At 38.3% G+C, this 22,564-nt stretch overlaps 1 protein-coding gene across 5 annotated transcripts in view; it reads right to left on the minus strand.

Moving 5' to 3' along the window:
- The window catches only part of LOC139948326 (mucin-4-like), a 134,760-nt gene that overhangs the window by 17,109 nt on the left and 95,087 nt on the right, over positions 1-22,564 (minus strand). For all 5 annotated transcript variants that reach the window (XM_071946453.1, XM_071946454.1, XM_071946456.1 and 2 more), the window contains 6 exons: positions 15,362-15,493; positions 14,145-14,399; positions 13,550-13,696; positions 12,092-12,273; positions 3,252-3,432; positions 694-960 (listed from right to left, as the gene is read on the minus strand). In XM_071946453.1, the coding sequence (XP_071802554.1) occupies positions 694-960; positions 3,252-3,432; positions 12,092-12,273; positions 13,550-13,696; positions 14,145-14,399; positions 15,362-15,493 (1,164 nt within the window). The remainder of the gene's footprint in view (positions 1-693; positions 961-3,251; positions 3,433-12,091; positions 12,274-13,549; positions 13,697-14,144; positions 14,400-15,361; positions 15,494-22,564) is intronic.

Here is a 22,564-nt window from a genome sequence, read left to right on the forward strand (position 1 = left end):
AAGCTGCTCGTCTTGTGTTTGCCTGTGGCAGAGAAAAAAATTCCTCTGACCTGCTGAGATCTCTTCACTGGCTGCCAGTACGAGAAAGAATCAAATACAAAATCCTCCTCTATGTTCACAAATGACTTCATGGTCAAGCACCAAAATACCTCACAGAAAACTTCATCCTCTACAATACTGGACATTCTGAAGGCCGTAGGTCATTTGTTATTTGTGGGGTTAGGTACTACAGTCTACTAGACGCGTGCACTTCAGTGTCTTGCACTGTGATGTCACAGAGAATAATGAATATTGAATGAATATTATGGCAGCGCTTCCACACTCCCATTGGTTTTGTACATCTCCCCATTTGGGGAGATTTTCCAATAACAACGTGCAGAGTAAGAAATGACCTCGTCATCGTCCCATTCTCGGGACCACAATAGCTACATTGACGGCAGCGGGTATGCTTAGGGACCTCCCACACGAGAACGGGACTTGGATCAAGTCTACAATTGGCGGTATTTAGTTAACCTTATCGTCAGATCTTTAGCTAGTCGTCCAAGTGTCTGAGTGTGTTCAGTCAGGACTCAATTACTGAGTCTGGTTTGCTTACTGTTGAGTCAGTATTAAAAAGCCACCTAAGGGAGTCCAAGCGGACACATCTCAAAAGGGTCTTTAGTCTAAAGGGGGAATACCTAACACATCACTCACCATTCACAGAGATCTCAAAGGAGCAAGTTGCATTATTTTCCGAAGAGTCAACTGCTGTGCATGTCACTGTTGTGGTTCCAACATCGAATAGACTGCCTGACGTCACCATTATGCCTTTACCATTAACACATGTAATATTGATTGGATCAATTACACCATCAACAACATCAGTAGCTTTTGGCATCGGTGACCAACTGACGTTTCCTTGACTCATTTCATGCAGGACCTTTATGTTCATTGGACATGTGACATTTGGACTCTCATTATCTAAAGAAACAAAGAATAGACTTGGTTTTTAATCATTTTATTTTAAACTATTGCATCATAAGCATGCATATCAGTTAAATCTTAACAGTCAGAGGGGCCTTAAAGGCAGTGCAGGGTTCTCCACATGCGGTTTTGTCCGGGCGGTACGCCCGGACAAAATTCTCAAAATACCAAATGCGCCCGGACAAAAAATGCCGCGCCCGGACAAAATCGTCGTGCGCCCGGACAAAAAATATTGCACCCGGACAAAACATTTCGAAAAACACTTCACAACGAACATAAACCACTGTTCAATGCACTGTATCACCTACCTTTTTGTGTGCAGTGACAATGGTACCCTGAAGTCAGCTATTTCGTAATGGCATTTCGCGTGCATTTTTCTCTGTGTCGCAGGGCATTCTGACTACATTGTTGACAACAGCGTGGTATAGACCTTTCTTTTGTTGATAAACAAACCGCCTTGGTTGGCATTGTCGGCCGAATGATAGTGAAACACTCAATCTTAAAAACAGATGTTTTAACCAAATTCAGCATTTTCTGCAAACTTTCAATTAAAAAACTTTCAATTAAACAAATTTGGTAACATTGTTACCAAAAATAGCGATCTTTTCTTAATTTGCACTTACGGCTTTCCATAGTTTTCCAATCTGGGTTGGCAAAAACTCGGGCTGTGACGTTGCAAAAGAAAGGTCTATTAAGACTGGGTTCCAAGTCTGTGATCGTGCGGTCCCGATATATTATTGGATGAAACAGCGCCCTCTCGTGAATAAACATCTGTCATTAGAGCGAGTTAGAGCGTGGTAGCAAATCTACGGCGAAATTCTGCGTGGCTGATGCAGATGAATTACCGCACTCTCAGACTTGAAATCAAGTTTACGTGGTATAAGGCACCGATCAGAGATCGAAAAATACCCAGACGCAAATCTGAAACTCGATTTTTTTCTTCGGGCGATCAGCACAAATTGGTTTTGTTCGTGCTGAAATGATTTGCGCAAAATTGTTGCACAATCAGTCGATCTTGCAGGAATAGTTTGTGCAACGTGCAACCATGTGCCGATCGCAGGAATGGTTTGTGGCTTGTGCAATTGGCTTATCTATTTGAGCATGAATAGTTTGCGCAATTTGCGCATTATGCCGATAGATATGGAATAATTTGCGCAATATGAAGATCGTGCATGAATTATTTGTGCAATTTGAAAACAAGGAATGGTTTGCGCAATTTGACGATAGTGCAGGATTGGTTTAGCGCCCGGACAAAATTTAACCCTGTGGAGAACCCTGCAGTGGACACTATTGGTAATTACTCAAAATAATTATTAGCATAAAGCCTCACTTGGTAACGAGTAATGGGCAGAGGTTGATGGAATAAAACATTGTGAGAAACGACTCCCTCTGAAGCGACAGAGTTTTTGAGAAAGAAGTCATTTTTCACGAATTTGATTTGTAGACCTCAGATTTATAATTTGAGGTCTCGAAATCAAGCATCTGAAAGCACACAACTTCGTGTGGCAAGGGTGTTTTTTCTTTCATAGTTATCTCGCAACTCCGACGACCAATCAAGCTAAAACTTTTCACAGGTTTGTTATTTTATGCACATGTTGAGCTACACCAAGTGAGAAGACTGGTCTTTGACAATTACCAAGTGTCCAGGGTCTTCAAAGTAAAGAAAAAATAATATTATCGTATTGTGGACACATATCGCAATCAATGTGAAATGAACATTACAGTAAGACTTCAACATTCTCAATTCATTTAAAGACACTGGACACCTTCGTAATTGTCAAAAACCAGTCTTCTCACTTGGTGTATCTCAACATATGCATAAAATAACAAACCTGTGAAAATTTGAACTCAATTGGTTTCGAGATAATAATGGAAGAAAAAACACCCTTGTCACACTAAGTTGTTTGTTTTCAGATGCTTGATTTTGGGACCTACGTATAACCTTAAAAACTAATTCCGAGGTCTCAAAATCAAATTCAAATATTTTAGTGGAAAACCACTTCTTTTTTAAAACTATGTTACTTCAGAGGGAGCAGTTTCTCACAATGTTTTGTACTATCAACAGCTCTCCATTGCTTGTCACAAAGTAAGTTTTTATGCTTAAAATTATTTTGAGTAATTACCAATAGTGTCCAGTGCCATTAAGGAATGCACATTCTTTGTTAGAGCATAATTCATGCTTTCCCCCAATCCATTCCTTTTAACTTGAGTTACTTGTTTGTTGTCTTGCACATATTAATGGATGTAGATACTTTGATATTAAATAGATTTAGCAAATGCAAGCCAACCTTGACATATAAAACCATCACCCATCAATCCAGTGGGGCATGTATCACAGGTAAACCCAAGAGAAGGCGCCAGTGTGTCACTGCAGAGAACATTGGGAAAGCAAGGTTCCACAACACAAGGATTGAAATCTTCTTCACATGTGGCTCCTGACCTTCCAATAGGACAATCACATGATGCTATCTGAAATTGTAAAAGTTGTTCTATATTTTGATTTGCACTCATAAGGGAACAGTACAAAAGCAGTTCTTATCTGATTCACTTTTGTCCTACCATGCTGGCTCCATTTTCATCTGCTCTGTTACTAAGTTTCAATAATCCAATTTATTGTTCAATTAAGTTCTAGCTCCATGTTATCATTGACATGTATCATTACCCTGAGTCAGTCTGAAATAAAAGTTGTTGTATCTCGTTGACAGACTTTTAAAACTGGACCATATACATAAGAAGATTGCTGGTTTATTTGATAATTCAGTTGAAAAATCTCTCACTTCAAGGTCAAGAAAACAAGCAGTCACTTGCATTAAAATCACTATGAATAGATTTAACCACAAGTTATGATTGAATTTACAAAACTTACACCACCTCTCAGAGTTTTGCCTCCACAAAGTTTGTCGAACTTTACACACTTGCTTAAAGTGCATAAAGTCATAGTGTAAAAATAAAATAATCTTTTGAACTGAAAATAGACTATTTAAAATGGATCTCTTCGTTAACGTGTTGACTCTGAAAAGAACCGGTTTTAACAATTATAAGTATTTTTTTTAAATATATAAGAGTCAGTTCAGGTAAATAATTGACATACTTGCTCACGGTCAAAAAATGATTTTTTTTTAATACTTTGTGGGTGGAAGGGCCTTAGGGTGCAAGTAAAAAAAATTGCATTTTCAATTCCATATATAGCCCGTTGCCATGGTTACGGCTCATTTCGTTTTTTGGCAATTTGGGGCCGATTTTGGGGTCTGAAAAACTGGTTTTTAGCTCATTTGTACAACTCCACCCCACCAAAATGCTAAATTATTTCAAAAAACCTAGTATATCACTACAAAGTATCATCCTTGGCCTTCCTTGAGAAAAAATATTATTGCTTTAAATATCACCCTTGTGCCATTTTTGCATCGTTTATTACAGTATATTTTAGAACTTGCAAAATCGCCATTTTTACCCTATTTTACCCTATTTTTACCCTAAAATGTCAACTTGCCAGGGGTCTCAGAAAATTTTCCTTTCGGCTGTGGTTAGGGCCAACATTGGTTTTCTCATATCTGGTGAGAAAAACTTGGGCAATTGTATCCTGTTGTGACAGTACTGCCTCAAAACTAGACTTTTTTCCCAAAAACGTGAAAAAATGTTTTTTTAGGGTCTTTTCAAATAATATTGACATACGTGTCCACGGTGAAAAAAAAGGAATATTTTTTCTTATACTTTTTGGATGGTAGGGACTTGGGGTCCAAATAAACAAAATTTACATTTCAAATCATTTTATAATAAATTGCCATGGTAACAGTTCATTTGTGTTTAGGCCACTTTAAGCCGATTTGGGGGTCTGAAAAACTGTTTTTTAGTTAATATTTACAACTCCACCCCACCAAAAAACACAAATATTTCATAAAACCTTTTACATCACTACAAAGTATCATCCTTGGATTTACTTGAGTCAAACAATTATTGCTATAACAGTCACCCTTGTGCTATTTTAAGAACGTGCATTAGAGTATGTTTTTAGAACTTGCAAAATCAACATTTTTAACCATATTTGTTACCTCAAAATTTCATTTTTTTTTTCAGGAGAATATTTTCCTTTCGGTTTTGAATAGGGCCAAAATTTGTCTTTTTATTTCTGGTAAGAAAAACTTGGACAATTGTATCCTGATGTAACAGTGCTGTCTCAAAAGTAGACCCTTTTCCCCAAAAACATAAAGAAATGCATTATGAAATATTTGTTTCATTTTGAATTTATACATGTAACAGAAAGAAGTAATATTCCATCAATCTGGCAGCTTTTCATATAAGCACTCTGTAGTGCATTACCCAACATTGATCAGGACTTGTTGTTGACTTAAATCTTAGAATGTACCCCACATTGGCCCCGCCCCACTCATATTTCTTGACATTGCATAAAACAAAGTTTTGTGAACAGCGCCTCTTTTTTGAAAGTCACATTTTAATTCCCCTTGCACATCAAGAAAGTTTGTGCTGTCTTAATTTTTATTTGTTCTCAGAATATTTCCCTTTTGGTTGTGGTTGGGCTATCATTGTGGTTTGCATGTCTGCTGGGGCGAAACACTCTGGTTTATTGTAACTGTTGTGACACTTCTGCATCAAACATGGTAATTTATTCTGAAAACAAGAAAAATGCATTTTGAAGATAACCCTTAGTTTGAATTGATAAAACACAAAAACGAGCATGATCGTTAAACACTGTTTCCATGCTCTTTAAAGTAACAAGTACAACATTTTTATTTTTAAGCCACAACCATGCTTTGCCACTGAGAGTTCCTGTTTTGTCATGACTACTTTACCTCGTTGTCCAGGTATGATTCACATTGCAAGAAGAGAAGTAGTGCGATGAGCATTCTTTACAAGTTGTCTATACATGACCTTATAACAGTCTATTTGGTCCCCTGCCTGCTACCAAACTAAACATTTTCATCCCCATCAGAACAAAGAGGCGCTAAAAGTGCGCAAATACTGTATCCAAAGTATCTAAATGGCCATTCACCTGTCTTAGCCTCCTGTAAGCAGTTCCCCCACCCATAGTGGGGTTCCTTTCAATTGTACTGTTTCAAACAATAACAGAGTTGGTTTATTTAACGTGATAAACAATTCAGCAGGTAATGTTTGACAATGTTTTTTGTTGATCGTTCTCAGAGACATATATACCATGTATGAATTAGTAAGATAGTGAATGGAAAAAATAATCAAACTAGGATGAATAAACTTTTGTCCCTGCAATTGCATCTTACTAATTTAGGTTGAGCAGGTGCAAGTATTTACAACTTCTTTCAATGTTGTTTCATTACAGGAACATGTTGCCTTGGATCAGTCGAGTTAGTCTTTGAAAAGCGTTTGTAACCGTTTATTACAAAATGCATATGATTAGAAAGATATTTTAAAAGTAGAAAACAATGATCCACACAAGTATCACCCAAAAGCATCTTTCTAACCATATGCATTTTATAACAAACGATTACAAACACATTTCAAAGACCAGTTTGACCGATCCCAGGCAACGTGTGCCTTTTAAATGATCTCTTACGCTCATCTTGCAAATCGTTAGTATCATTGTTTTTAATAAGATCTTGGCAAACTTTTTCCAACACTTTTAAGCGGAGGCTTTTAAATTTCCCACATTTGTGCTGGACATGATTGGATGCTCCAAACCATCTGCAGCACAAAAACTATATTGTTTATGATCTCTATCTCTATGAAAAGTTTTACATTTGGTAGCAGGCAGGGACCAAGGAGAGAAGGCCCTGTATTAAAGCAACTTGTAAAGAATGCTCATCGCACTCTACTTGCAATGGGAATCATACCTGTACAATAGGTAAAGTAGCCAAATAAAGAACTCTCAGAAGCATTGGTTGTGGCTTGGTTGGATACCATTATGTTTAAATAAAAACTTTTTATTTAATACTCAAAGGGCATGGAAATAGTGTCAGATTTTTACAAGCATGCATTGTTTTTGAAAAGAATTACTAAAGTTGAGGCAGGGGTCTCAGAATATTTTCCTTTCGGTTTTGATCAGGGCTAAAATTTGTCTTTTTATTTCTGGTAAGAAAAACTCGGGCAATTGTATCCTGATGTAACAGAACTGTCTCAAAAATAGACCTATTTCCCCGAAAACATAGAGAAATGCATTTTGAAATATTTGCTTCATTTTGAATTTCTAACATTAAAGGGACACACCGGCTCACCGTTTACACAATTTAGGGGTGTAGAATCATAAATAATGTTTTTATAGATGGTTGCTGTAAAAAAAAATCAAAATGTCACGTATTTAGCGAAAAACGATTTTAAAAAACCAAAGCGGCCATATAACAAGCTTCCGTTACACGGACTCTTTGAATGTGAATCTTACGTTAGATTTTTCACCGTTATTTACATTTTGTAGCGATAATTTGAATACATGATCTTTTTCGTCAATTATTCGTAAATAATTTTGTAAAAAAAAGATTTAAATTTGGTTAAGTAAGTTACTTTTAGACGGCTGAAAGTAAAACTAGCCCGGAGGGTCACGTGATTGTTTGTACCACTTTTTGGTTAGAACAATCACGCGACCTGCGTTTTTGTCTTAAAATGCTCAAAAAAGGCTAAATTTGATGATTTTTTTTAAGGACTGTTCTTCTTTATTCCTGGAAGACCGTTGAAGTCATATCTTAGTCTATTTTGTAGCCCAAATAGCCCAATTCGGCCGGTGTGTCCCTTTAAGAAGTTGGTAATAATTCCATCAATCTGGCAGCTTTTCATTGTAGGCTTAGTGCATTACCAAACATTGATCAGGACTTGTTGATGACCTAAATCTTAGAATTTGCCCCGCCCCGGCCCCGCCCCGGCCCCACCCCGGCCCCGGCCCAATCATATTTCTTGACATTGCATAAAAAAAACAACGTTTTGTGAACAGCGCCCCTTTTTTGAAAGTCACATTTTTTAATTCCCCTCGCACATCAAGAAAGTTTGTACTGTCTTAATTTTTTATTGGTTCTCAGAATATTTCCCTTTTGGTTGTGATTGGGCTATCATTATGGTTTGCATGTCTGCTGGGGAGAAACACTTTGGTTTATTGTATCCTGTTGTGACACTTCTGCCTCAAACATGGTAATTTTTCCAAAAACAATAAAAATGCATTTTGAAGTTATCCCTTAGTTTGAATTGATAAAAAACAAAAACGAGCATGCTTGTTAAAAAAATATGGCACTGTTTCCATGCTCTTTAAGTAACAAATAAAAAGTTTATAACCATGCTTTGCCACTGAGAGTTCTTGTTTTGTCATGACTACTTTACCTAGTTGTACAGGTATGATTCACATTGCAAGAAGAGAAGTAGTGCGATGAGCATTCTTTACTATTCTTGTCTATACATGGCCTTATAACAGTCTTCTTGGTCCCCTGCCCGCTACCAAACTAAACATTTTCATCCCTATCAGAACAAAGAGGCTCTAAAAGTGAGCAAGTACTGTATCCAAAATATCTAAATGGTCATTCACCTGCTTTGGTTTTCTGTAAGCATTTCCCCCATCCATGGTGGGGTTCCTTTCAATTGTACTGTTGCAAACAATAAAAGAGTTGGTTTATTTAATGTGATAAACAATTCAGCAGGTAATGTTTGACAATGTTTTTTGTTGATCGTTCTCAGAGACATATATAATAATTATGAATTAGTAAGATAGTGAATGGAAAAAATAATCAAACTAGCCTGAATAAACTTTTGTCACTGCAAATGCATCTTACTTATTTATGTTGAGCAGGTGCAAGTATTTACAACTTCTTTCAATGTTGTTTCATTAAAGGAACACATTGCCTTGGATCGGTCGAGTTGGTCTTTGAAAAGCGTTTGTAAACGTTTATTACAAAATGCATATGATTAGAAAGATATTTTAAAAGTAGAATATAATGATCCACACAGGTATCACTCAAAAACATCTTTCTAACCATGCATTTTATAACAAACGGTTACAAACGCATTCCAAAGACCAACTTGACCGATCCCAGGCAACGTGTTGTTTTTAAATGATCTCTTACGCTCATCTTGCAAATCATTAGTATCATTGTTTTTAATAAGATCTTGGCAAACTTTTCCAACACTTTTAAGCGGGCTTTTTAATTTCCCACATTTGAGTTGGACATGATTGGATGCTCCAAACCATCTGCCTCAAGCACAGACACTATAGATGTTGTTTATGGTCTCTATCTCTATGAAAAGTTTTACATTTGATAGCAGGCAGGGACCAAGGTAGACTTGATGACAAGTCGTTAGGCGCTGCCTATTTGTCTGCCTTTCATGCAACAGTCACAGTGCGATGTTACACATGCAACAGTCGTAGGTAGCGCGAGGGTAATTGCGACTGACCCACACACACATACTGGGATCGAGGGTGTGTGTATCGTCCCCGTAGCTACGCCGCGCTGTAACTACACACCGCGCTTAACAATTACCGTCTTGACTTCAAGACTAGGACCAAGGAGAGTAGGCCCTGTATTAAAGACAACTTGTAAAGAATGCTCATCGCACTCTACTTGCAATGGGAATCATACCTGTACAATAGGTAAAGTAGCCAAATCAAGAACTCTCAGTGGCAAAGCATTGGTTATGGTTTGGTTGGATACCATTATGTTTAAATAAAAACTTTGTATTCATTACTCAAAGGGCATGGAAACAGTGCCAGATTTTTAACAAGCATGCATTGTTTTTTGAAAAATTACTATACTTAAGGCATGATCAGTCACAACAGGATACAATAAACACAGTGTTTCTACCAGAAGACATGAAAACACCAATAACAACCGAAAGGGAACACTTTCAAAAAAAGAGGCGCTATTCACAAAACATTGTTTTATGCAATGTCAAGAAATATGATTGGGGCTGGGCCGGGCAAATTCTAAAATTAAGGTCATCAACAGTTCCTGATCAATGTTGGGTAATCCACTAGTGCTTAGGAAAAGCTGCAAGATTGATAGAATTATTACTTTTTAATGTTAGAAATTCAATATGAAGAAAAAAAAATTCAAAATGCATTTTTCTGTTTGGGGAAAAAAAGTCTATTTTTGAGACAGTACTGTTAACATCAGGATACACTTGCCCAAGTTTTTCTTACCAGAAATAAAAAGACAAATTTTGGCCCTGATCAAAACCGAAAGGAAAATATTCTGAGACCCCTGAAAATGAAATTTTGAGGGAAAAAAATATGGTAAAAATGTTGATTTTGCAAGTTCTAAAAACATACTCTAATGACGTTCTAAAAATAGCATAAGGGTGAAATTTATAGCAATATTTTTTTGTCTCAAGTAAAACCAAGGATGATACTTTGTAGTGATGTAAAAGGTTTTATGAAATATTTTTGTTTTTTTGTGGGGTGGAGTTGTAAATATTAACTTAAAAAACAGTTATTCAGACCCCAAAATCGGCCTAAAGTGGCCTAAACACTAATGAACCGTTACCATGGCAACGTGTTATATTATGATTTGAAATGTAAATGTTGTTTATTTGGACCCCAAGTCGCTACCATCCACAAAGTATAAAAAAAATATTCCTTTTTTTTTTTTTACCGTGGACACGTATGTCGATATTACGTGAAAAGACCCTTAAAAAGGCATTTTTCACGTTTTTGGGAAAAAGTCTAGTTTTGAGGCAGTACTGTCACAACAGGATACAATTGCCCAAGTTTTTCTCACCAGATATGAAAAGACCAATGTTGGCCCTAATCACAGCCGAAAGGAAAATTTTCTGAGACCCCTGGCAAGTTGACATTTTGGGGTCCAAAAATAGGGTAAAAATGTCGATTTTGCAAGTTCTAAAAACATACTTTAATGCATGATGCAAAAATAGCACAAGGGTGATATTTAAAGCAATAATATTTTTTCTCAAGGAAGGCCAAGGATGATACTTTGTAGTGATATAAAAGGTTTTTTGAAATAATTTTGCATTTTGGAGGGGTGGAGTTGTAAATATGAGCTAAAAACCAGTTTTTCAAACCCCAAAATCAGCCTAAAATGACCAAAAAACAAAATGGGCCGTAACCATGGCAACGGGCTATATATAGAATTGAAAATGCAATTTTGTTTACTTGCACCCCAAGGCCCTTCCACCAACAAAGTATTAAAAAAATTCATTTTTTGACCGTGAGCAACTATGTCAATTATTTACCTGAACTGACTCATAAGAGCTTCAAAGCTTTCAAATTTTCATTAAAAATGGAGATTACAAAATGTTCTGTCAACTTTTGAGTTTTTTTTATTTTATTTAAACAATTGCTGAGCCCAGGAAGCGAAACCAGCATCAGATCTGGGGCCCAAGAAGCTTGGTGTCCCAGATATCTGTCATACAATCTATTTTGAATGGAATTTCCCTTTTTGGGTAGAATAATATTAGTATAATTGCAAAACAATGCAAATCTGTGTGACATGGAAAGACCAGATTTCACCGAGTGAGTACAATAAACAATTTGACAGGGTTGTGTGGCCCCCAGAAGATTTCAGGTCCTATAGACCTGATACATGTAGATGCTTTGCCTTGCAATCTGACCACTTATTAGCATCTCTTTTTTGGGCAGGATTATGTAAAAGGAGATTTCAAAAAAATTACCCCACAAGTGTTGTATTTCAAAAGGCTTTAACAGAGTAAAATGGAAAAGCCAGATTTAATCAAGACATATTCTACAATGATAGACAAATAAAATGCATTCAATATTTAATTTGTTTAACTAGCACAAAAATCCTTGATGTCATTTGACTTCTGTTCTTAAAAAAAACCCAAAATAGACACGACCCCACAATAAAGTCCAGAACCCCCTTCTGCACAACATATGACACAACCCTTGGCCAAACTGGCGGGGCAATAGTTGTTGCTTCGAAGCATCCAATAATTATCCATGGGGCCCTTTTTCAAACCTAAGCTGGGGGGTTGTCATCAACTTTGTAGCAGTGGAAATTTTGCACAGTGTTTCCAATCATCAAACAGAGCCGGAGGTGAAGCCAGAGCCCCAAAATGGTTTGGAAAGCCCCAACAGTACATGTACATGTACGATTTATGATGTGTCAACACCGTTCGCAGCCTCCAAGACTGTTGTCCGCGCACATGATAATAGCATACAAATATCATGTCCCTTATTTCTACACAAACTTACAGCAAACTTGTCAACCCCCACATAAGAATCTTGTTGAAACTGGTTGTAGTTGCACTGAGTTTCTTCCAGACACTTGCACAGCTTTACAATGGGTGTAACTGAAGATTGGAGTGTTCCATCATCTGCCATAAATGTTATATTTACTTTTTCTGAACTTGAAGGTGTCCATGTGAACAATCCGCCTGCAAACAAAACAAAAATAAAGCTTTTAATGTCTTTATGTCTAGCTCAATAAATCAAGATCTTTGTCCTTGCATTTATGCTGTTATGCCATGTATGCCGGTGAAATGACAATTTTTCAATTAACACCAATAGTAAACAGTTAAAGGAGGATGGTGCACCCCAAACTTCTGGAGGTTAAATCTAAGGCACATGTACAGCTATTGTAAATGTTTCCATTGAAATTATTTTGCTCGTTTCTCAAAAACAACAGCACCCTCAGCAAGTAAAAGTTTAAGGGAAGCTTAATTAATTTTATTTCAACAATAACGCAAAAAGTAAGAAGCAGCAGTACATTCCTCATTAATATCTAAACAAGTTGATCAGACTAAACAATGATGTGGAGTTGATTTGTAAGAAGCAAGCTTGTTGAGTGTTAATTCCCCTCATTCATATTATTTAAAGTTAAATCTACTTAGAGCACAAAATAAAGAAAAATAAATAAAGTTATTGAAATGAGTATAAATATCAATGAACAAAATAAAATGAACAAACAAATAAACCTAAGCAACCAACCAAACAACCAACCAACAAACCCAAAAAACAAACAAACACACCAACAATCCGACAAACAAATAAACAAACAAACAAAAACCTCAACGAACGAACGAACGAACGAACGAACGGACGAAGGATCCAACAAAACAAGCAAACAAGCAAACAAGCGAGCAAGCGAGCAAGCAAGCAAGCAAGCAAGCAAGCAAGCAAGCAAGCAAGCAAGCAAGCAAGCAAGCAAGCAAGCAAGCAAGCAAGCAAGCAAACAAACAAACAAACAAACAAACAAACACAATTAACCCAAAACAGTGAAGCTGTAGTAAATAAAGTTCAAGCATTGAATATTGCGATAAATAATGAAATAGTCTCAGTTAAAGTTTAAAGCGGGGGTAGCGAAGCTTTGACAGAAGAATGATAACTAAAGATGTGTTGGGAATAACTTGTATTTATACCTTTTTGTATGTACAATGTATAGCAAAGATTTTCCTTCAATGATTTCATATTGTTCAGTTTCCAGAGAAGATTTTTGAGAGAATTCCACAGTTTTAGTCCTGTTTATTAAATATTCCGACGGGCAAGTCCGGAGCGAGTTAACACAGGTTGATTGTTTCATTCTCCCAGTACCACTACTACCGGTACATGTTCAAATGTAAACTATCATCAGTCATAATATACCAAATTGTACAAACATTTTGCTACTTTTGTCTTAATCCCAGGTTAATGAACCTGCCGCTGTTTTCTTACCTCTTGTAAGAGAGGAATTTGGAAGCACACTAAGTAGACTAAAAGTAACATCATCTTGATTGCGATCCTCTGCAAACAACTGCTGTGTGAATGTACGACCAACATATACCTCTAGGTAGGAAATATTCAGGAAGGGAGGAAACATATCTGGCAAAAAAAAAATGTAACGTATCAATTCGATAATATTATGATCAAGTTGATAATTTGTTAATACTTGCAAGATGATTTAGATAATTTAAAATGCATACAATAGGGAACAGTAAACGAGAAAGAGGAAGTACAAAAAAAGTAACCATAAACTGAACACAAAAGACGATGCACGTCTTGAGCTTTTCAAAAACAAGAAAATAAGATGAACAAAGACAATATTTGTAAAATATTCTTTAAATACTTGGAATGAGGATGCTTATTTTTGTTTCAAACCTATATTGTGATTACCACTCTATACCAACCATTGCATATAGGTTTAATGATTACATCTCAGATAACAAGCACACACGTTGGCCCAATGTTGGCACATAGTTTTCTTACATTGTAGCATGCAGGTTGGGGCAGTTACTCGGGCACAGGCAAATATGGACAAACTTTAACTTACCTAATTGTTCCTGCATCTGTAGATTACCATCATTTATTTGTTTAGTAGTTTGTCCAAGAGTAAGGTTTCCAGTAACCAGCGTATCATAAATACAGATTTCATCGTTCTGGCATCCAGATTTGAAAACGTCTAGTTGGATAATATCGGCAGCACTTTCAAGTTGATTTAGAAGTGTTGGCACTGTCTGAACTGTGTTGATGTTAGCATATGTCTTTGGAGGAGTATAGTAAAATAATCTTCCGGTAGATACCCTCCCTATAATGCATACAGAAGTTTAAACAAAAATTAATTGCATTAGTTTACTCAACAAATGCATAGTCCCATCTATTGGTAAAACACATAACTTCCCCAAATCTAAAAGAAATGGAGTAAATAGAAAGGCTACTTATGCTTAGTACAGGAAAGGATCCTGTTCACAATCGTTCCTAGCCTTTAGTCAAGGCGCATGCGGCACACCGGATAGCACGCACAACCCCAAAAAATGTAACCCACAAAAAAGACTATCACCACGAGCCGCGTAAGCCGCGAAGCGCCTTTACCAATTCGTTTTGGGGCTTTATGTTTTTCTTTACATTTGCCAACGATTTTGGTGGGAGAAAATGTAATGCATAATGCATTAGCGTGGTGAGTTGCTGGCCAATAAGAAGCCACAATTACTTGCATGACCTCACAAGAACATTCGATGCAAATTCGGTGTGCCGCGTGCGCCTTGACTAAAGGCTAAATCGTTCCCAGTTTGGATCAAAACACTGTGGGCTCCCATCCCTGTACTTAAAAAATAGATATATTTCTATAAAAGAAAATAAAGAATCAATAGTCCACGACACATTGCAATTCAATTGAGTAGGCCAAATGACTAAAGAAAATACACAAACCGTATCATGCGATAGGCCTACATGTATGTCATGATGAACCTTCAGAAGGGTGCCTTCTGTGCTGTGGTGTCTTTTATAAGCCGTTGGGAATTCATCCTCATCAGTAAATCATTTTTAACCTTAATAAGAGCCGTTTCTGTACTATGATGCTTCCGGTAAGATGATTGGAGAACCGGAAACATGGAGTGTTTTGACATACATGTATGACTATAAAGTTGGTCACAAACAGCTCTCTGAGTTAATTTAGAAATACATTAAATGTAGTATAAACCTGTCTACAAATACTACAAACGTGTAGCATGTTTAGGATGTTAACAAATGTCAAATAGAATATACACTTACAGGAGTATCCAAAACGATTCAGCTCTGATGCAGTTAATGTTCCATTTGGACCTGTCCCGTAAGGACCTTCTTGCCCACTACTAAACTGTGATTTGGATTGAAGATCATTTTGTGAATCACCATCAAAAGTACCTGTTTAAAATCAGAAGAAAAACAATTCTAACATAAAATAAACAAATTACTGAGAGTTAACAGAAAAAATACAGTTTTTGCAATTTAGTAACAGCAACACAATCACTTTGAACTATGACATACAATTACTTTGAACTATGAAATACACTTAAAGGAACACATTGCCTTGGATCGGTCGAGTTGGTCTTTGAAAAGCGTTTATAACCGTTCGTTAAAAAATGCATATGGTTAGAAAGATAATTTAAAAGTAGAATACAATAATCCACACAAGTTTGCCTCGAAATTGCGTGGTTTTCCTTTTACTGTGCGAACTAACACTGTCGGCCATTTATGGGAGTCAAAATTTTGACTCCCATAAATGGCCGACCGTGTTAGTCGAGGAGGTAACAAGAAAACCATGCAATTTCGAGGCATGTTTGTGTGGATCATTGTACTCTACTTTTACAACATCTTTCTACACATATGCAAAGACCAACTCGACCGATCCAAGGCAACGTGTTCCTTTAATTGACCTTGGCTTAGTTGGCTTCAAGATCTAAGCTTAGGTCGTGAAGTAAGAATAATACAAACATCAATATAACAATCTAGATGTGTGTATTTGTTACAAACATCAAGTGTTTGAGGTGTATGAAAAGCAGGAAATTATTTAAAAGTTAAATGAAATATAACCAATATGCGAAAACAAGGTCTGTTTAAAAATAGAGCTTTAAAAGACATGTTTAATTTGAACTTCCGGTTTGGACAGGAAGCAAGGTCAAGTCTGGGGCGCGTTCCACTTGCGCAAATGAATTGCAACTGTTCGCGCAAACGTTACTTATCTTTGGAACGATTGGTGCGCACTACGTGACGTCAATATGGCGGTGCCCTGAAGGTGGCGATACCATACGTATTTTTTGTAAACTTTGTTTTTGCTGTATGTATATCCTCTTCTGTACATCATTACATCAACTGATGAACTTTGTTATTTCAAATCTGCATTATCGACCAATGAAAATATACTGTAATTATGTTTTAGACAACAAACTTATACAGTATGCTTGTCCACCATTTTAAAAACCGGTCGCCAATGTTGATGATAAACCACTCATCTTATATAGCGCCCTCTATTGTCAGTGTATAACACAGCTCATGTATACAAAGCATTACTAAGACTGAACATGACCCAAAGAGTTCTTAAACAAGTCAAGTAGTCATTGCCTCTTTCCTTTGAGTCTCAATCTAATGAACCCATAACATGGTGTCAGAAGTGAGCTGATATAGTGAACAGTAAACATCAGATAATTGATTGAGATCATTTAGAGAGTTGGAGTAGCCAGTCTTCAACCGGAAAAGAGAGTTTTCTTGGTAAGCCATTTTCTCTAACTGCATGAAAACCAAGCACATGTGTGTACCTACATAAGCCGATACACACGATGGCGTCATATCAAATACCGCCACCAGTTGGGGATCTTGCCAATAACAAGTTTTTTCAGAGAGAGTTTCGAAGATTACCGTAAAGCTGTAGAGCTAGATAAAAAAGATGAACCAATCCAAGTTGCACTGCTCAAAAGTGTTATGGGAAAAGAATGCAAGAATATTCTTAAGCAACTTCAGCTCACAGATGATGAAATGAAAAGCCACACCACTATCCTAGATAAGCTTCAGGTACATTTTGCTCCGTCAAGAAATCTACTATATGAGTGATACATATTTCATACCGCAGATCAGCAGCCAAATGAAACTGTTGATCAGTATGTAATTATTAGATTGAGGCAACTGGCGGAGAAATGCAAATTCACTCAGCTTGAAACAGAGATGATACGAGATAGGCTAGTGCTTGGTACCAAAGATAAAGCTACCAGAGCACGTCTCTTCAGAGAAAAAGAATGTGATATGAAGCGAGCAATTGAAAGCCCGAGGATAAGTGAGCTTACTCAAGAGCAACTTAAGAAAATAGATGTTCCCCTCGACACAGTAAGCTACGTGAAGAAACACAGATCCAGTGAGCACCGCAAAAGCAAAGATCAATCCTCCAATGGCAGGAAGCAGCACAATAAGAACAAAACTAAGCACAAAGATGACAAGCAGAGTCATAAAGTGCAAACCTGCAAATATTGTGGCTCCTCACATGAGCGTAACGGAGATAAATGTCCAGCTTATGGGAAAAAATGCTCACAGTGTAGGAAGATAAATCACTTCCAGTCCGTATGCAGACAGAAGAAACTCAATCAAATACAAGAGGCTTCTTCAGATACTGATTCTGATGAATCAATTTTCGGCATGCAGCTGATTGGGGCTGTCAACAGTGGAAACAGAATGCTGACTGTTCCATTAACATTCGATGCAGACAACGGTGAGACTGTAGTCAAATGTCAAATTGACACGGGGGCAACATGCAACGTAATGTCCTTTGCCAGCTTGTGCAAACTTCACCAGACGGATGACCCCAAAATCAAGAAATCTACTGCCAAGTTGAAGCTGTATCATGACAGTATTATTGATGTCATGGGAGAATGTAACCTCAAATGTCACTACAAAGGACATAAACATCGACGTAACTTCAAAATAGTTGATGCCAGACAACCACCACTACTGTCAAGCCAGACATGTACACAGATGGGTCTCATAAGTGTACACATAGATGATGCAGTAAATAGTGTTGAACAACATGATGCAGTTAAAGCCTTATCAGAGCAAGATTTGGTTCACGAATTCAAGGATGTGTTCGAAGGGCTTGGATGCCTTGCGGGAGATTACCACATTGAGATTGATCCAACCGTGAGACCGGTCCGATCCAGAATGCACCACGACGTGTTCCTGTTCCAATGAAAGATAAACTCTATGACAAAATATGTGAATTGGAGAAACGACGCATCATAGCAAACTGAACCAACAGCATGGATAAGTAGCCTGTAGTCGTGGATAAGCCAGGAAAGATGCGAATTTGCCTAGATCCACGCGAGCTCAATAAAGCCATCAAGCGTCCCAAATACCAGATGCCAACACTCGATGAGATATTGCCGACACTCGCTAACGCAAAATCCTTCACTGTCCTTGATGCCAAAGAAGGATTTCATCAAGTGAAACTCGATGAAAAAAGCTCGTACTTAACGACATTTTGGACTCCATTTGGCAGATATCGCTATCTCAGAATGCCATTTGGGATAAATTCGGCTCCAGAAGAATACCAGCGACGACAGATCGAGATCGTACATGGCCTACCCGGAACAGCCGTCATAGCTGATGATATTCTTGTGTATGGCTGTGACATAGCTGAGCACGATAGAAACCAGAGAGCAGTACTGCAACGTGCCAGAGAGACAAATCTGAAGCTCAACAGGAAAAAGCTCAGACTGCGCCTCAGTGAAGTAACATACATGGGTCAAAGGTTAACTAGCAATGGAGTACGTCCAGATTCATGCAAGGTAGAAGCGATTCGGAACATGACACGACCAGACTCGAAGAAAGCGGTCCAGCGTCTGCTCGGATGCATCAACTACCTTTCCCGATACCTGCCAAGGCTTGCAGATGTAAGTGAGCCACTTCGGAAATTGACTGAGAGCACAGCGCTATTCACATGGCAGTCACAGCAAGAAGAGTCCTTCAATCAAATAAAGGATATGATCACTAGTGCTCCAGTACTCAAGTATTACGACTTGAAGTAAGAAGTCACAATCCAATGTGATGCCTCGGAAAAAGGACTAGGAGCAACTCTCCTTCAGAACGGGCAACCAGTTGTGTTTGCATCCCGTACCCTCACATCTGCAGAGCAAAACTATGCACAAATTGAAAAAGAGTGTCTAGCCATAGTTTTCTCATGTGAGCGATTTGACCAATATCTACATGGTCGAGAGATGATTACAGTAAATACTGACCACAAGCCTTTGGTTCCAATATTCACCAAGCCGATACATACAGCGCCAAAATGGCTTCAACGTATGCTCTTGAGATTACAGAAATACAAATTGAGAGTACAGTACCTACCCGGCAGTCAGATGTACATTGCCGACATGCTAAGCAGAGCATACTTGAAGACAACCGGATCGAGCCAATTGTCTGACCATCAGATATTTCATCTCAGACAACAAGAACGACTGTATGCAGAGATCGAATCAATCCAACAATCCAAATACATCCGAATGAAGGATACTACTCAACTTCAAATCAAAAATGCGACGAAGGAAGATCCAGTACTTCAAACGCTGAAGACAGTTGTACTGGGAGGATGGCCAAAGAACAGAGATGAAGTTCCAGTGTGTATCCGCGAGTTCTTTGGATTTCGAGATGAGATCACAGTACAAGATGGCACAATGTATAAAGGAATGCGAGCCATCATACCCAAATCAATGCAGAGCCTGATGCTGACGCGAGTTCACTCCAGTCATCTTAGTGCAGAAGCTTGCCTCCGTCGGGCTAGAGAAGTGTTGTATTGGCCAGGGATGGCAAGTCAGATAAAAGACAGAATCAGTCAATGCGATGCCTGTAACGAGTTCCTCAACAAACAGCAAAAGGAACCGATGATGTCTTACGAGATAACGGAACAAGGATGGAGTATAGTCAGTCAGGATCTTTTTCACTACAGACAAACCGACTACCTGATAACCAGAGATCACTACAGCGATTTCTGGGAACTTGACAAGCTCACAGATACACGAGCAGAAACCATCGTTGAACATATCAAACAACAGTTTTCCAGACATGGCATACCACAGAAAGTTATCACCGACAATGGTCCTCAGTTCATAGCCGCAGATTACGAAGAATTCAGTAGAGATTGGGAGTTCGAGCACCAAACATCTTTACCATACCACAGTCAGAGCAATGGAAAGGCAGAATCAGCGGTCAAAATTGTGAAAAATATCATCAAGAAGGTGACCAAAGCAAAACAGGATCTACATCTTGCAATTCTAGACTGGCGTAACACACCCACTGCATATGGAAGCAGTCAAGTATAGAAACTGATGTCTCGACGAACACGTACCCTACTACCAACAACAGAGGTCTGTCTTCAACCGAAGATTATCACAGGAGTACCAGAGACCATTAGACACCAGAAACAGAGAGCCAAACAACAGTATGACAAAACCGCTAACCCATACCTCAGTTGCAAATCGACAGCCAATCAGATTGCAACCAAACAACCACAACATCCAATGGAAACAAGGCAGATGCGTTGACACCGATGGATCACGTTCATACCTCATTGAACTAGAGAACGGACAAGTGCTAAGACGTAACCGTAAACATCTACGCGCATCTACTCTTCAGACAGAGAACAACGCGAGTGGAGCAACAGTTCAACCACCAGCAGTTTCTACTTCAAATAGTCCACAGGATGAACCAGTGAATGCTCAGATGGACAAACCAAAAAGTCCAACTAACCCAGCAGTGATTCCACCGAGCCCTGGCAAGAGTTCAGTGAAATCCACATGCTCTAGATTTAACATCAATCCCTCATCCAAGTACAAGGATTTTGTTCTCAAATAGTTTCACATGACAACGGACTCTAAATTCTTTCATGAAATCAACAAACCAACAAATCAAGCAATCCCGGGTCAAATATAGTTTTTACATTTTATTCAACTTTTTATTTTAACTTTGGAGATGAACATTTCAACTAAACATTTTTACTTAAAAAAAGAAAGGAGATGTTGATGATAAACCACTCATCTTATATAGCGCCCTCTATTGTCAGTGTATAACACAGCTCATGTATACAAAGCATTACTAAGCCTGAACATGACCCAAAGAGTTCTTAAACAAGTCAAGTAGTCATTGCCTCTTTCCTTTGAGTCTCAATCTATGAACCCATAACAGCCAACACCTCAGAAGTATGTTTGCGCAAGGTTGCCAACGTTTGCCAATGGTGGCAACGCACAACTCGTTCCACTGGAAATTGTTGGAGAGTGTGCGCAAACGTTGGCAACGTTTACCCAAGTGGAACGCACCCCTGGTCATTAAAAGGTATCAAGAATGATGAAAAGATCAAACTTTCAAAGACAATGCAAACATTTAAATCACAGCAGCTATCTTCCCTAAGATATAAATTTAATTTGAGATAACAAATTTTCATTAAGCATAATTTGAAAACCAAAGATACCATCATTGCATCCTTGCCTTCTTCTTCTACTCAAGCATGCTGTTGGGTCAGCGACAGAGGGCATCTACCTTGGTACGAGGTCGGATGGAAACCTCTACAACCTCTCAAGACTCGGAGCAAAAAACAAAGTCCGAAGGAGATGCCTTAGAGATTTCCTGTTTGCCGAAGACGCAGCGATCACTACACACACACCAAATGACCTGCAGCAGCTCATGGATCGATTTTATGCCATCAGTCTAAAGAAAACGCAGGTAAGGGGCCAGGACGTGGATGAACCACCAACTACCAGCATTGCCAACCATGAGCTTGAGGCTGTCAATGAGTTTGTGTATCTTGGCTCAACCATCTCCGACAATCTCTCCCTTGAAGTAGAACTCAATTAACAGGCGTATGGGAAAGGCTGCCACAATACTCTCCAGCCTGACAAAGAGATTCTGGTGCAACAGAAAGCTTTCAGAACATATCAAAGTACAGGTCTACAACGCTTGTTTGGTGAGTACGCTCCTCTACAGCAGTGAACCATGAACCCCTACACTCCCATCAAAAACATAGATTGACGCCTTCCACATGCGATGCCCGATGAGGCGCATCATCTGCATCTCCTGGAGAGACCACATTACCAATAACACAGTGCTTGATAGAGTGGGAATCGCTTCATGTTTACCCTCTTCAAGCACAGACGCATACGTTGGCTGGGACATGTCACCCGTATGGAGGATGGCCGTATCCGAAAAGACCTCCTGTATGAAAAGCTGGCATCAGGGAAGAGGCCGTTAGGAAGACCAAAGCTGCGCTATACAAAGACACTTCCAAGTGTGACCTCAAGTCACTTAATATCAAAGTCTTATATAGCGCACGTATCTACCAAACTAGGTACTCAAGGCCCTGAATATAAAAATAAATCTTTTATATAAGGATAAGTTATTGCAGTGATGCATTCTGAGACCCAATTATTTAGCACCGTATAAGGGTTTACAAGGTGCTACGGCGCA

Source organism: Asterias amurensis, chromosome 15, assembly GCF_032118995.1.
Source record: "Asterias amurensis chromosome 15, ASM3211899v1".
NCBI classification, from domain to species: Eukaryota; Metazoa; Echinodermata; class Asteroidea; order Forcipulatida; family Asteriidae; genus Asterias; species Asterias amurensis.